The following is a 15274-nucleotide window of genomic DNA, read 5'->3' as shown; positions in this document are numbered from 1 at the left end:
TAGAGTATTTAATTTTTACATCTATTATATATTGTTTTGTCCTCTTAACTCATTTCTCTATAATGTTTTTTAACAAAGTTACTGTTTTTTATTTTTTCATTTTATAACACGTTTTCATTTTTATTTTTTATGATAAAACGCTCGTTACCGAGCGTTCCCACTGCGACGGCACCGACACAATTTTATTGCTTTTGACGTGAATTTTTTACTTCTGAGAAGTGATAATTGTTTTTGCGCACTCCTATTGACCAACATTTGGATTGAATACACTTTGACTAAAACTCTTACATCAGAAGTGGTTTGAATATACTTTAATAAACACTCTTATATATATAGAGCAATATGCTACTTCTGATTGTACTCCTTCTCCGCTTATTTTCCCCTACGAGATGAGTTGGCTAGTTTATATTTTGGACTTGATCTAATGAAAGTTCTAAAACTATAATTAGTTTTAAAATTTTCATTAGGTTAGGTTTGGCTTTGAACAGCAAATGAACGTTTTGCAACTGTCAAATTAAGTTTCATAGACACTCTGGAACGACATATAATTTAATCTGTTAATAATATTTTCACTAGTAGAAATACGTATCTACTGGTGAAAATGTATTTAGACTCACTAGTGAAAATATAACTTTACTGAAAAATACTGATTCACTGTAACTAGGGATTCCAATCCCGGGATCCCGAACGATTTTCAATACCCGATGAGTCCCGGGATTATAAAACATAATCCCGAATTTTTTGGATTGATTGATTTATCAAGCACAATCGAATTATTATTGACAAAATCGTTATATTTCGTATACAAACTTGCGCGAGTTGCACGTGTCATCTGTGAATCTTTGAGGCTGTGAGTCTGAACGTGCTTTTTCAGCTGCAGGCTGCTTAGGAACCAAAATCAGATCAAGGCTAAATGATGAAACGCTTGATGCTTTGATGTTACTTCGTGAGTTTTTTCCAAAATAATGTTTTACATTAATTGTGTCTATGAATGTACATATGTACATACATTGTCAAAAGTTCATTTTTTATCTTCTCAAATAAATAAATAAGACCTTCCCTTTTTTATTTTTATTATATTATTTTCTATTTTAAGTCCAAGACTAAAATTATACGTACTTTATACATTGTACGTTATAAAAAACGGATGTAAAAAAATATTGTATTATTCATTTTAAATTATTTTTATCGATCAAATAACATGAAAATTATCCCGGGACTGGTCCCGGGATCCCGGGATCGACTAATTGCAATACCGAAATCCCGGGATTAAAATTTTGGCCCGGGATTGGAATCCCTAACTGTAACATATCACTACGTATGAACAAGTGGAAATCATATAATCTAAGTAGCACCTGCCAGATATATAATATTTTCACTGATAAAAATATGTATCTACCGGTGAAAATGTATTACGATATAATTTCACTGAAATGATATATATTTTTCGAAGTATATTCAACTGTTTTTTAAATTTTATTTGAAAGATAAGCAGATAATTTTGGTTTATTATCAAGACGTCATTTCAGTTTTTAGCGGGAGGGGGGGGGTAAAAGTTGACCAGTCAATGGTCGTTTTTTGAATATTTCAATTTCATTAGAATTTTTAGTTTTTCATTAAATGACGCTTATTTTTCTGACAAAATTTGAGGGGGGGGTAAACTTTTTCACCTTACCCCCCTCCCCTCCTAATCTGGGTCTTCGTTCTCATTATCCGTGTCATATAAATATTTAACAAAATCGTGTGTCCGTAATGTCATAATATTTTTTGAGCTATTATTTTGTTTCTAAAATTAGAAGATATTTTAAAAATATAAACAAAATTTAAAAATCACAGAAAAATTAAAATTCGAACATACCCAATAATAATTATTTAATTATACCTGAAAAATGATAATTCACTTTAGTACGCCTGCACACAAACGTCATCCGTGTACTAGTTACACATCATAGAGAAGGAAAGGTTAACGGAGTTACTATTTATTTTTATTTCATTTTTAATATTATATATATCGCTTAGGAGTTTTATTTTATTTTTTAATAAGCTGCCATTTTATATTGAATAATTGAATATTCTAATATCAAAATTCTTTATATTATAGTTCTTTGGATAAAACAAAATTTGGACCTTGAGCTTTTTATAATAATAGAATATTTTTGAAACTCTCCAGCATAATCCAGAATCAAAATTTTGATTCTTACGATACATGTTATGCATATTTTTAAATAATTGCGATTTCAATTTTACTTGTATTAAATTGAGAAAAAAATAATACATACTTTTGCCACTATTTTTTTTGTAATTTACTAAATAATAAAAATATAATAATAACATATTTTACTTTATTTAAAAAATCAAATTCAAATGATCTGTAAAACATTATTTATTGCGCAAATAGTAAGTTGAGCTAAGTCTTAAACCATTAATAAATGTGTTACACATATATCTGGATGTTTATGGTATTTATTTATATTTTATATATTTAGTTTTAAACTTGGTTTAGCCTTCTATTTATTTTAATTGATTTGTAAAAAAATCATTTTAAGAAATAGTGAAGGTCAGAATAAGCGAATGACATTCTCTCTTCTACTATCGTCGCGAACTTACATCTATCATTATCGCCAAAATATATAATCAATATATTAAATTATTCAAACAACAACTGCGTTTAAATCTCATTATAATCTACTTTTTGTTAAATAATATTTGTGTATACATTGGCAGTTTGAGAAAAAAGTGATTGATTTATTTTTTTGTCATTAATGGTAATTTATTATAATCAATTTTTTATTTATTTGCTTACAGATAAATTTTCTCCTGACGCAAATTTTTGCAGTCCTAGCCGCTGGAATGATGCGGGGCCCTCTCAGACCAATGGGAGGGTCTCCGACCGTTCGTCACATTATATGCCTGGTTTTAGGCATAGCTTGCGGCTACTTCTGCTTCGGAAAGTGAGTATGAATGCAATCAATCGCGTCCAAACTAGAGTTATAAATAAACAACCCTCTGATCAATCCAGGAAAGCAATCCACTTGGCGCTACTGCCAATCGTGTGTTTTGTGATGATCAAAACCACTCCGGAGAGAGTCATGGCAAAGTTAGTATCGATATATTTATAATGGTAAAAATGCAATTTCATATATGATTTTATTAAAGTTTGGTGTTGGGCGCGGCGATAGGATATCTTTCTTGTATTCATCTTCATCGTCAGTTCTATCTGGACGAATCATACAACTTGGACATCACTGGTAATCATCATTCTATTGACGTGAGATTAAAGAAAATGTTTCCTGTCTTATTGTTCGTTTGATTCAGGTCCACTCATGGTGATCACGCAAAGAGTCACTTCTTTGGCTTATTGCATACAAGATGGAAGAGCCGGTCATGGCGAATCGAAAGCCACAGAACCGAACAGAGATAACGGTAAAACCTTTTAGATTTACTATGTCTTTGTTATGTAGAAGATTTCATTATGTTTTAATGGCGCATGCATGCAAGTGAATTCAGGTTGCCGGTAAGTGTTAGTAAAGAAAACATTCACTAAGTAAACTACTGGTGCGCGTAAACACTAGAATAATTGCCATTGAAATGTCAATTGAAAGCTAAACAAATCGTCTTTTATCATAAATGAGTCAACGAGTTACACAACCCACTATTTTAATAAGTATATTTGAGATATGAATAAACATTTATTTGAACTATATATTATATAATGAATTTTGAAATATCAGTTCTGATATTCCTTAAAACGTTTATGACCTATTTACTTTTCTCTATGATTTTTTAATGAAGCTGTGAATTTAATATCAATTAAAAAACACTTTTGAATTCTTTACATATTTCTCACTGTTACGATTAGTTTTTTTTGAAGGCCGCCATTTTGAAACAAGATGGCGGATCTGACTGAATAAATAATTTTAATTTTAAAGTTTTATATAAAACTATTATAGTCTTTGCAACCATTATTATTTTAATTTAATCGTATTATAGGACGTTTTCATATGTGATGGTGGTGTCGACAATCTGTAAATGCAGTGTGCGTTAAAGAGTTGCGATTAAATCCGTTATTCTTATTCGGTGAGGCTAGGATGTCAGCGCTCGAAAATTTAAATGTAATGGTGCACATCTCTTAGGTTTTCCCCGCTATCTTTTTAATATATTTTTTAGTATAATTAAACATTTTGTGTATATGTATGTATAGTGCATATTTGATCTGACAATTTATTCATTATGATTTGTTTTAGGTGGTCATGAAGCATTACCGAAACCGCCTTCGTTGCTAGAATTCTTCTCGTACTCGCTCGCCTTTCAAACGTTGCTCTGTGGCCCAGCTCTCTCCTTTCCTCTGTACATGGATTTCATATATGGCAGGCAACAGGAGGGTCAAGTGGCCGACGAAGAGAACAGAAAACGTGCTGTGAGAATTAAAATATTGGGTGTGATGGCTGCGGCTGGTCTACATTTAGTATTAACCGCACAATATCCACTTAGTAACATATCAGGTAATGATTGTTATCAGACTGAATCAAGTACCGACAGGAAGGTGACATTTTCATGTGTTTTTCAGGAGAGACTGCGCCCGACTGGTCGGCTGCCTATTTATTATGGTTCTGTTATGTGGCCACATTGGCCGTTCGTTGTAAATATTACTTAGCGTGGTTGTTGGCGGACATCATATGCAATAACGCTGGCATCGGATACACCGCGCCAGGAAAATGGGACCGAGTTACCAACGTTGATATTATAGCATTTGAGGTAATCATTACAACGTTGATGTATTCAACAAAAAATTAACCTTTATCATAAAAATCTAGATATTCTTACAGCCATATCATTTCAAAATTTAGTGCAAAAGCTCTTAAGACAAATATATATCATACGTCAATTCCATATTATAATCATGTTCGTTCAACAGACTTCGACTACATTCAGAGATGCAGTGGCTCGCTGGAATCCAGGAACGAACTCGTGGTTGCGCAACGTCGTTTACACGCGCGTCAAGTCTGGCCATCTGTTTAAGACGTATGCATTATCGGCAATTTGGCACGGCTTCTATCCCGGATATTACTTGACGTTCGGCACTGGAGCTCTGTTTACAATAGCAGGCAGAAAGGTTCGCAAATAACCTGATTATAAATTCAATCGCGTGCTCGACAGTTTCTTATGTGTTCGGTGTTTTAGGTCCGTAAATTTGCGCAACCGTTCGCATGGTCCAGTAGCAAGCTGTATAATGCTCTGGCGTTTTTGTGCACCAGGATCTTCATGACTTATGCCACGGTGCCATTCATTCTTCTGGATTTTGCTCCCAGTTTTGCTTTGTATAGGTAAGAATGATTTACGACTCCGTCTCTAGCAATAGTATACGAATACTTTTGTCTTGTCATTCCTATAATCTTTTAACCACTTAATGCCTCAAATATTTTTCAAAAGCTGATATTATTTTAGTATCTTTTTTTTTGTAAATAATAAATATTCAAAAAAAAAATTGTTTTTGGAACATTTATTCAAAAAAAAAACGTTTTTTATAATATAATAATAATAAAATTGACAATTTAAATAATGATTCATGAAAATCGACAATCCGTCCTTAACCTTTTCCAGACAGAAACTTTTTTCTTATTGAATCGACTGCGGTCCAATTAATTTAACCACAAAAATATCATTTATTTAGAGCAGCGCTTCTTAAACTTTTTTCATTCACGACCCCATTTATGATTGTGAGTTTCTTCGCAACCCCAGATAAATATGAAATAAAGATATATAAATATATTGTGCTGGTTTATTGATTATGTAACAATATACATATTACATACAGTGGCGGCCACCGAAATAAGACACTTTTTACAAAATCATTTTTTGGCTCGTTAATGTTTAATTAACCACCGTTGCGACATATTTTCTGAAATCATATTTTATGCAAAATATTTTAATTATGTATTAAAAATGATTTAAAAAATATGCTCAGTGTTGCCATATAGTGAATTTCCAGTCTAGGTCAAAAGCAATAAAATTGTGCCATCGCTGTGAAAACGGTCGATTATCTAGAGCATGGTTTCCCAAACTATGTTCCGCGGAACACTGGTGTTCCGCGGGTGCAAAATATGTGTTCCGCGGAGCCTAAATAGATATTTCACAAAAATTTGGAGTATATTAAAAAAATTGTTAGTCTTGCTAATACATAAAAACTGTTCACAAATCTGATAAAAAAGCTTGAAACTATTGTAATTTATTGCGTTAAAACAGGATTGGGTGTATACTTTTGGAAATATAAATGATTTAAATAAAATTTGCATAAAAATGTATCGATTTTCTTGTACATTAATTTAATCTGGTTGCTTATAATACAGATTTTTTTTCCATTTTGACAAAAAAAAATATTACAGAATTTACATATTATTCAAAAACTACCCATGGATCTTTGGTTGAAAACAGGAAATCTGACGAAAGAAATGCCAAATACTTCTACTGATACATTTATCATCGAAGAAGAAAATAATCCAAAAACTGAGAATACACCTGATCAATATTCTGCCTGATACAAAAAAAATTGTAATTTAAGACCCCAAAATCATCAGTCATTAGGAGTTTAATTTATTTGAATTTTTATGTTGATTTAATAAATGATATTTCTTTTTTAACATTTTTTTATTTTTATTTATACTATTATGAATTACCCAACCTAAAAAATAAGCTAAGTGTTCCGCCAAAGTTTTCGGATTTGCCAAGTGTTCCGTCGCTGAAAAAGTTTGGGAAACCCTGATCTAGAGCATGGTTTCCCAAACTATGTTCCGCGGAACACTGGTGTTCCGCGGATCCAAAATAGGTGTTCCGTGGAGCCTAAATAGATATTTCACAAAAATTTAGAGTAAATTAAAAAAATTGTTAGTCTTGCTAATACATAAAAATTGTTCTTAAATCTGATAAAAAAGCTTGAAAATATGTGTTAAATATTCAACATTGATGTGTATAAAATCTGGAGGGAAAAGTTTCATAAGTCGGTGTTGTTTTTTTTAACTTTAAAATTTGATCGTATTTAAACAATATTTTTTTTGTTAATTAATCACACGATATTAGTGCTTGTTATACGAATTTTATTTATGTGACTACATATGCTACTAGCAGTCACTGTATTTTGCATAGGCATGCACTGTTGACTAAAAAATTTTCCACAAATTTAAAAAATATTATGAAGTAGCCGTGAAAATGATAAACTATGTAAAATCTAGACCACTTCAATCCAGATTATTTAAAATTTTGTGCGATGAAATGGGTAGTGAACATGAAGCACTTTTATTACATACTGAAGTGAGATGGCTATCCAGAGGAAAAGTTCTATTAAGACTTTATGAACTTCGAAATGAATTAAATATTAGTCTTCTTGAAAGCACAAAATAATTTGCAACATCATTTTATAAAATTTTTAACAAATCCTTCCTGGTTGATACATCTGCATATCTGGAGGATATTTTTAGAAAGTGAAATGATGTTAGCTTATAATTAGAAGAAAAAAGTATTACAATTTTTAATATGAGAGATAAAATTGAATCTTTTGATAAAAAATTACAATTTCAGATTTTATCGGTTGAATCTAATAATTCTGATTGTTTTCCTGTATTGGATATGAATGTTTAAATTAATTGAATTTTCAAGTAGATAAAAAAGTTTCACAAGTATTTTTAGAACACCTATATTACTTGAAAATAATTCTTTCGGAATATTTTCCGAAAACTAGTAAGGACGATTCCTGGGTTCGAAATCCATTTTCCGGAACAGTAAAACCAGTGGGCTTAAGGGATTATGAGAATTTAGTTAATGACTCTGATTTGAAACAAAAATATCAGCCATTAAATAATTTATGGGCGAGTCTGACTGAAGAGTTCCCCAAGGTGTAAAAACAAGTTCTGGTTTGTTTACTTCCGTTTTTCACGACGTATTTATGCGAAGTGGGATTTTTTAAGTATATTGCAACAAAAACAAAATACAGAAATAGACTCCACGCCACGGCAGATATGAAAATACAACTAACCAAAATTGTGCCTGATATAAAAAAATTGTTATTTAAAAACCCAAAATCATCAGTCATTAGGAGTTTTATTTATTTGTATTTTTATGTTTATTAAATAAATTTAATAACATTTTTTTAAAAACATGTTTTATTTTATTATGAATTACCCAGCCTAAAAAATAAGCTAAGTGTTCCGCCAAAATTTTCGGATTTGCCAAGTGTTCCGTCGCTGAAAAAGTTTGGGAAACCCTGATCTAGAGTTTATATTAAGACTTTTTGTAACAATATTACGAGTGGGAATAGTGTAAAGCACATCTAAACCAAATTTTGAACAATAGGAAAGCGCAAAAAACAATTGCCGTTGCAGTGGGAACGCTCGTTACCGAGCGTCTTCACTGCAACGACGCCGACACGAATTTATTGCTTTTGACGTGAATTTTTGACTTCTGAGAAGTGATATCTGTTTTTACGCCCTCCTATTGACAGGAATTCGGTTTGAATATACTTTGACCAATATTCCGTTGTTATATCAGTAAAAATATGAAGCAATATTAAGTTAATTCGTGTAGGTTAGGTTTGGGTTTGAACAGCAAATGTACGTTTCACAACCTGGGCCGCTAAGAGTGAACCAAAAAGAGGCATTTTATATATTTTTTAACATCGTCTTGAGTAAATATTAATGTCTTATCTTATTAATTTCTGTTTTGTCTTTCAGAAAAGTGTATTTCTGTCTACATTGGGTGGCTCTAGGAACGCTGTTTCTCCCTTCGTCGAAACCGAGACATATGAAGGCATCGAACGGCGACGCTCATCACGAGAACGGGAAAATTAAAACTGGCTAGAGAGCGAGTTTTGCAATTTTAATTTTTCACTGACGTTTAGTATTAATTTTTATAATATTTAGATAGTAACAAAGTACAAAATAAATGTTAGTTTGTTCACATAAGTGATCTTACGTGCCGTTTTGGTGAAACTTTCGACGTGTACGTGTTACGTATATAGCTTTGAACAAAATTATTTCGCTCAGAATTGATTGTGGTGCAATGTTGTACGTACATATCTTTTTGTTTTAACGATCATTACGACAATAGCAGAGTTGTGATTTACATATAACCCACCGTCGAGTCGCCTGAGACTAGTCGACGGCGAGAACGGTGTTTTTTACATGCCAAATACGTTAGTAGTCTTCCATTTTACTATCCCAGATGATTTTAATTTTAGTCTATAATCGAATATTATATAATATATGACGCACATATAACAGATTTTTTAATTTTATATTTTATACATAACGATAATGGCATCGTTTTTGAAAAGTATTTTGTATCAAATATTCCCTGTATTTTTAATATTTTTTATATTTAATGCGTGTTTTTTATACATTAATAAATACTAAACGTTCGAATTAGACTATTGTTAATAAGACTGACAAAATTAATAAAAGAATCAAATAATGTTTATAGAAGTACGTAACTTTGCTTCTGTTCTATCTCGCTATATCGATCACTCATCGGCGATCCGTTGTTACAAGATAGAACTGAAGCAACGATGTATTGCGGTTTAGAGAGCAATTGATCATTTTGTAAATGCATAATACATAAATATTTACATTCAGATTGGACCAAGAAAGACTGACAAAAAATATTTATATTTTTTATTAAGAGAATATAATTTTAGTCAATCATTGTTAAATATTCACTGTGATTCGTCTTTCTTGGTCTATATATGATATATAATTTCTGTTGAAAATATTGATGTTGATATTTTTGTTTTAAGGTTTTTACATAGTTTAATGAAATGTGTGCATTTACACTCATAAATGCATATCAGTTTGACCCATCACACTCGTTTCCACATGTTGCATAAGCAATCTGTTTTTCAATTTTTACTCGTGTATACATGCAAATGTATGGCGAATCGATCGGAACGACTTTAATGGTGCTATAGGTTTTAAAAATTATTTTTAAAGCAATCCATCGAAACTTTCGACCCGAACGCGCGTTCATTTCTCGACTACATTCCGACGTTTTAGTTATTTAACATATGCCATATGAAATTTGAATCGTTGTAAACGTACACGGCGATTTGTGTACGTACAGGTGGAATATTTTAAATTTAAATGTTGACTGTTATGAACTTTTGTTTGAATACAGATTGTAATGTAAATTTGAAATATTGTTGAATATATAAATTTAATGTATGCGTTACATTGATGAATTTGTAAAATATGTATTACAAAATAACCCTCGATTCATGTGCGACTGGATAATTACGCTGCATGTGTATACATAAATGTTTATATACATAATAATATATCTGAAATAAATTGATATATTTCTTAACGGCACTTTCATTACTATTTGTGGAGATCTTTTTAAAGCAGAACGTTGAACCAGAAATTCGTCCTAAATAAAAGTTAATATAGTAATATAGTGTTGCAATCTGTCGCGACTCCCGCGCAGATCGGTAGTAGGGGTACGTCGGTCGCCGCTCTCAGGTTGCAGCGCTATCGCTCCTCAGTAATGGACGCCGTGTAAACATAATTCACGTGTTTTCATTTTTTAAGGCTCTGATGCAACGGCCTCTCATAGCCCAGCGTTTGAGCGATTTCGTTAGTTACGGGTATAATAGTAAATATTTTATTAATGCTATCAAATTTAGCTGAATTTAATACCAATTTTAAATAATAAAGTGATATTTAATTTTATATCGATTGTATTAAATAGTAACATACTGGAGCATTTTTGATTAATGGTATTTTTAAAATTATAATATTATATTTAAATTTTACCTAATCAGTATTATTTCTTAAAAAAATTTAAAATATTAGATTTAGTCATTGTTGACGCTAAATTCGCATACCATGTGTGTTCGCGAACACCGCTTTGCTATAGGCAAAAAGTCTGGGGAGTCGGCCTACAGCAATCAAATGATGAAGATGAAGAAAGTCATGGTTGTACTTCTTAAGTTGATAGCGACCAACTAAATACGCTAGTCAAATCAATGCTACGCGCAACAATTTGAGAGCTTGCTCAAAAGTTGACGCTAGTCTTGGACCGTATAAAACTGCCAGAAAAATAAAGTTTATGTAGCACCATTTGGATGCTACACAAACTGATTGAAAAAATCGGCTTAATAGTATATAGTATAGTATCTATTATTATTCAGCAGTTCCTAGACTTTTTGTCTCTTGCCTGCTTAACATATCGTTGGTGGATACATGGATACATTTCATCTAAGCATCACCTTTTTTTTTTTTTTTTTTGTGTTAGATTAGTATGTTAGTGCAATATTAAAACAATCAATCAATTAATTAACTAAACTTGCAATCAATTTGTTGCGGTGAGATCTAATACGTTTGAGATGCTTATTATTTAATTTTTCAAAATGCTTAGTGATAGTGTCTATTTTAAGTCCCTATGTAATATCGAGTTGCGAACGTACCAAGGAGCATTCGACACGATTCTCAATGAAATATTTTGCTGGGCTTGAAGTTTTTTTGGATATTTACGAGAGTTGGTTATGTATCCCCATACCGGAGATGCATATGCAATGGCAGGTCTTATTATCGATTTGTATATTAAGAGTTTATTTTTAATATTTAGTTTACTATTACGGCATAAAAGAGGATATAATTTAGCTCTAGTGGCTTTAATTTTGAGTATTAATTTGTCTATATGGCTCTTCCATGAAAGTTTTGAATCGAGTGTAAGACCCAAGTATTTAGCCGTATTTTCCCAATTTAAATAGTTATTGTACATTTTTAATTTAGTAAGTTTATCGACAGCAAAGGCCTTCTTTCTCCTGCGAGAGAACATTACTGCGACACTTTTTGACGGATTTGCAGTGACTAACCATTTGTCGATGATTTTAATCCTCTTTTGAAGGTTATCAATTGCCCGATGTGGATTTTTATAGGAGCAAAGAATTGCAGTGTCGTCTGCGAAGAGGGCAGTGATATTATTTCTATTAGGTTTAGTTGGGAAGTCACTTGTAAATATTGTAAATAGTAGTGGACCCAAAATTGAACCCTGAGGGACGCCAGCAAATAAAGACCTGAGACTAGAGAGGTGATTATCAATTTTAATTTTAAAAGATCTATTGTTTAAGAAAGAGTGTATTAATTTTACTAGTGATGCAGGGAATTTAAGTTTAATTAATTTATATAGTATGCCTGTATGCCAAACGCGGTCAAATGCTTTAGCAATGTCCAGAAAAACGGCTCCAGTAGACATTTTCTTATCGAAGCCCCTTTGGATATGTTTAACAACTCGATGTAGTTGGTCGGTGGAGGAATGTTAAAATCTAAATCCAAATTGTTGATCCGGTATTATTTTATTTTTAATAGTATGTTCAAGAAGTTTATTTTGAATAATTTTTTCATAAATTTTGCTAGCGACAGGAAGCAGACTTATAGGTCGATAACTAGAGGGGAGTGTAGGATCCGTGCCCGGTTTGCGAAAAACTATTACAATAGCCTGTTTCCATGCGGTTGGAAAGTAATGGCAAAGAGGAGTTTATTATGTTTAATAAATAACTAATTGCTTTTGGTGGAAGAATTTTCAGAGCCTTGTTGGGAATAGAGTCACAGCCGGGAGCTTTACGATTATGAAGTCGAAGAAGAAGGTTTTCTAATTCTTGAACTGTTATTGTAATAGTTATGTCGAAAGGTTTAGATAGGTTATTTTTTACTTGTCTTTCTACGTTAGTTTTGAAATTATTTTTAAGTTTATTTAAGTCGACAGTGCATTGCTTTTGCAAACTATCAGCAATAGTTTCAGCCTTATCTTCAACATCAAATAAAAATTTATCAGATTGAGTCTTAATTTTTTTAATTGATGAGGGTTCCCGGCGCAAGATCTTTGAAAGGTTCCACAGTGAATTGTCTTCAGGCTTTAAATCATTTAGTTTGTTTTCCCAATAACTATTGTAATGCTTATAAATAGCAATTTTAATTTCCTTTTGTAGTTTGTTTAGGCGTTTTTTGCCAGATTTTTCGTGATTATTTTGCCAGAGTCGTCTTGTTTTATTTTTCATTTTAATCATTTCCTTTATTTCTGTCGGTAAAGGATCGGTTTTAGTTATTTTATTTTTAATCGTACAGCGTTCCATTGCGTGTTTAATTGTATTTGTAAATATATCTATTTCCTCATTTATCTCTGACTCGTTTGTAAGCTTGTTGGGTTCCGGAACGAATTCGTCAACATAGTATGGGAAGAAGTCCCATAATATCTTTTTAGTGTGCGATATTAGATTTTTGTTTTCGTAGTTTACAGGTAGAGAAAATATTACCGGGTTGTGGTCGGACGCGAGGGTGCTGTGAACCTCAATTTCACATGCGGGCAAATTTTTACAAACTGCGATATCCAATATATCCGATGCCCCACGTGTGGAGTAATGTGTCGGTGCGCACGGGATTTCTAAGTTAATGTATGAGCAATTATTAATAAATCTATTCAATGTTCTGCCGTTTCCATTTGTTGCTCTGCAATTCCAATCTTTATGTATAGAGTGAAAGTCACCCGCGGCAAATGTGGGTTTACTGAATTTAAATAATTTCTGTAGATCACCAATGGGATACTTGGGTTTGGGAGGGGTGTATACTGAGTGGATAATAATAGTGTTTTGTTTATCAGTTTTAATCTCCAATGATGTTACTTCAAAGTTGGAATAGTTAACCGTTTCAATTTCATGATGTTTAATATTGTTTTTGATAAATATTGCGGTTCCGCCCCCAGCGCCTATCAACCTATCAGATGGGTATGTTTTATAATTAGGAAAGTTCATTTTTAACGAGTTTTTTAAGTGCGTTTCGGAAACGAGTGCAATGTCAATATTCTGGTCAATTAAAAATTGATGAAATTCACCTTTCTTATCCCGAATTCCATTGGCATTCCAAGTTAAAATTTTTAAAAAACGATCGTAGTTCGAGTTTAAGTTATTATTAGTAGACATTTAAAGACCAGGTAAAAGATTAGCTGTTATGAAATCCATTTGAATTTGTATTTGTTTCTGCATTTCAAGAATTTTTTGTATGATATTATCGTGATTCTGAGAAGTCATTGGCGGTGCGCTTGGTAGGTTTGTGGAATTTACCATCAGTGGTTTATCGTTAGTTACAAGTATGGGTTTAGAGATATTATTACTATTATCAATATTGACACTTTCGGCATACGAAATCCCGTTAGTGAAAGCTTTTGTAGATTTTAGGTTATTTGTTTTATTTCTATTCTGTTGTATAAGTTTTTTGTTATTAGGGTTTTTCATGTATCCTGCATAGCTGGCTTAGTGGTTACCTCCACAGTTTATGCACAGCGGGGTATCAATTTTTTTCCCAAATGGGCAGTCCAGTGATACGTGGCTCCCAGCGCACTTGACGCATGCTGGAGTAGCTCTGCAATTTATAGCAGAGTGTCCAAAATTTTGGCAACGATGGCACTGTAGTACCTTTTTTGGTTTATGCTGGGTTTCTACAGTTATTTTTTGATGCAGCAAACAGCCCAAGTTATAAATGTTGCGATTATGGTCGCTCTTTTTGACTAAGACCACGAACAAAAGCATGGTTTTTTTTAATGGGTTAACTAGCTGAGTGACGTTTTCTACATCGTAACCAAGATTGACTAACTCCTCTTTAATTTCCGAAGAGGAGTATTCTGCGTTGAGTCCTCGAATGACCACACGTAAGGGTTTGTCATCTGGAAGAGTATAGGTGTAAAAGGAGAATTCTCTACTTTCAAGTAGTTTTGTAATTTTACGGAACTCGTCTACTGATGAAGGGAAAATTTTGGCACAGTCAGTGCGTTGTACGGATGTAAACGATAGGCCGTTATTTAGTATTGTTTGTCTGGCAGCTTTAAAGTCAGATGGCTTATTCAAAATTATTGGAGGAGGTTTTGAGAAATTAGTTTGACTAGGGTCAGACGACTGAGTATTTACTGGTTGAACCATGGGTTCGAACAATGTTTCAGTTGGAGTGCTAGGTCGTGCTATCTTTTTAACCGGATGACTCACGACTTTCGTAACTATAGGATGTGATGCAATCATTTTTGAGGTGGTTTCTATAGGTAAAGGCGCTGGCGCTGTCGCAGACGTTAATGAAGCGATTTTAGTTTTTACTTCTTCTTAAGATTCTTCTTTGGTTTTATTATTGATGTTTTTTTTGAGTTTTTTCCTATATTTTTTATTACATTTTCTAATTCTAGTCGCTTTCTCCGCTCCTCGAGGAGTTCGCAGCGTAATTTTTCTATTTCTAGCCTTAATTGGCTAACG

At 32.5% G+C, this 15274-nt stretch overlaps 1 protein-coding gene across 1 annotated transcript in view; it reads left to right on the top strand.

The window, feature by feature from the left end:
- oys (lysophospholipid acyltransferase 6) overlaps window positions 1-9439 on the top strand; it is a 30910-nt gene extending 21471 nt beyond the window's left edge. Inside the window, exons 2-10 of the mRNA XM_088202191.1 lie at window positions 2806-2951; window positions 3020-3097; window positions 3157-3248; window positions 3316-3423; window positions 4245-4502; window positions 4568-4755; window positions 4916-5113; window positions 5182-5324; window positions 8721-9439. Coding sequence (XP_088058317.1) covers window positions 2806-2951; window positions 3020-3097; window positions 3157-3248; window positions 3316-3423; window positions 4245-4502; window positions 4568-4755; window positions 4916-5113; window positions 5182-5324; window positions 8721-8847 — 1338 coding nt within the window. The 3' untranslated portion in view covers window positions 8848-9439. The remainder of the gene's footprint in view (window positions 1-2805; window positions 2952-3019; window positions 3098-3156; window positions 3249-3315; window positions 3424-4244; window positions 4503-4567; window positions 4756-4915; window positions 5114-5181; window positions 5325-8720) is intronic.
- Window positions 9440-15274: the final 5835 nt, after the last annotated feature.

This window comes from Plectrocnemia conspersa, unplaced genomic scaffold (assembly GCF_051122295.1).
Source record: "Plectrocnemia conspersa isolate PC_06_02 unplaced genomic scaffold, ASM5112229v1 ptg000013l, whole genome shotgun sequence".
In the NCBI taxonomy this organism is placed as follows: Eukaryota; Metazoa; Arthropoda; class Insecta; order Trichoptera; family Polycentropodidae; genus Plectrocnemia; species Plectrocnemia conspersa.
This window is presented reverse-complemented; position numbering and strand designations above follow the sequence as displayed.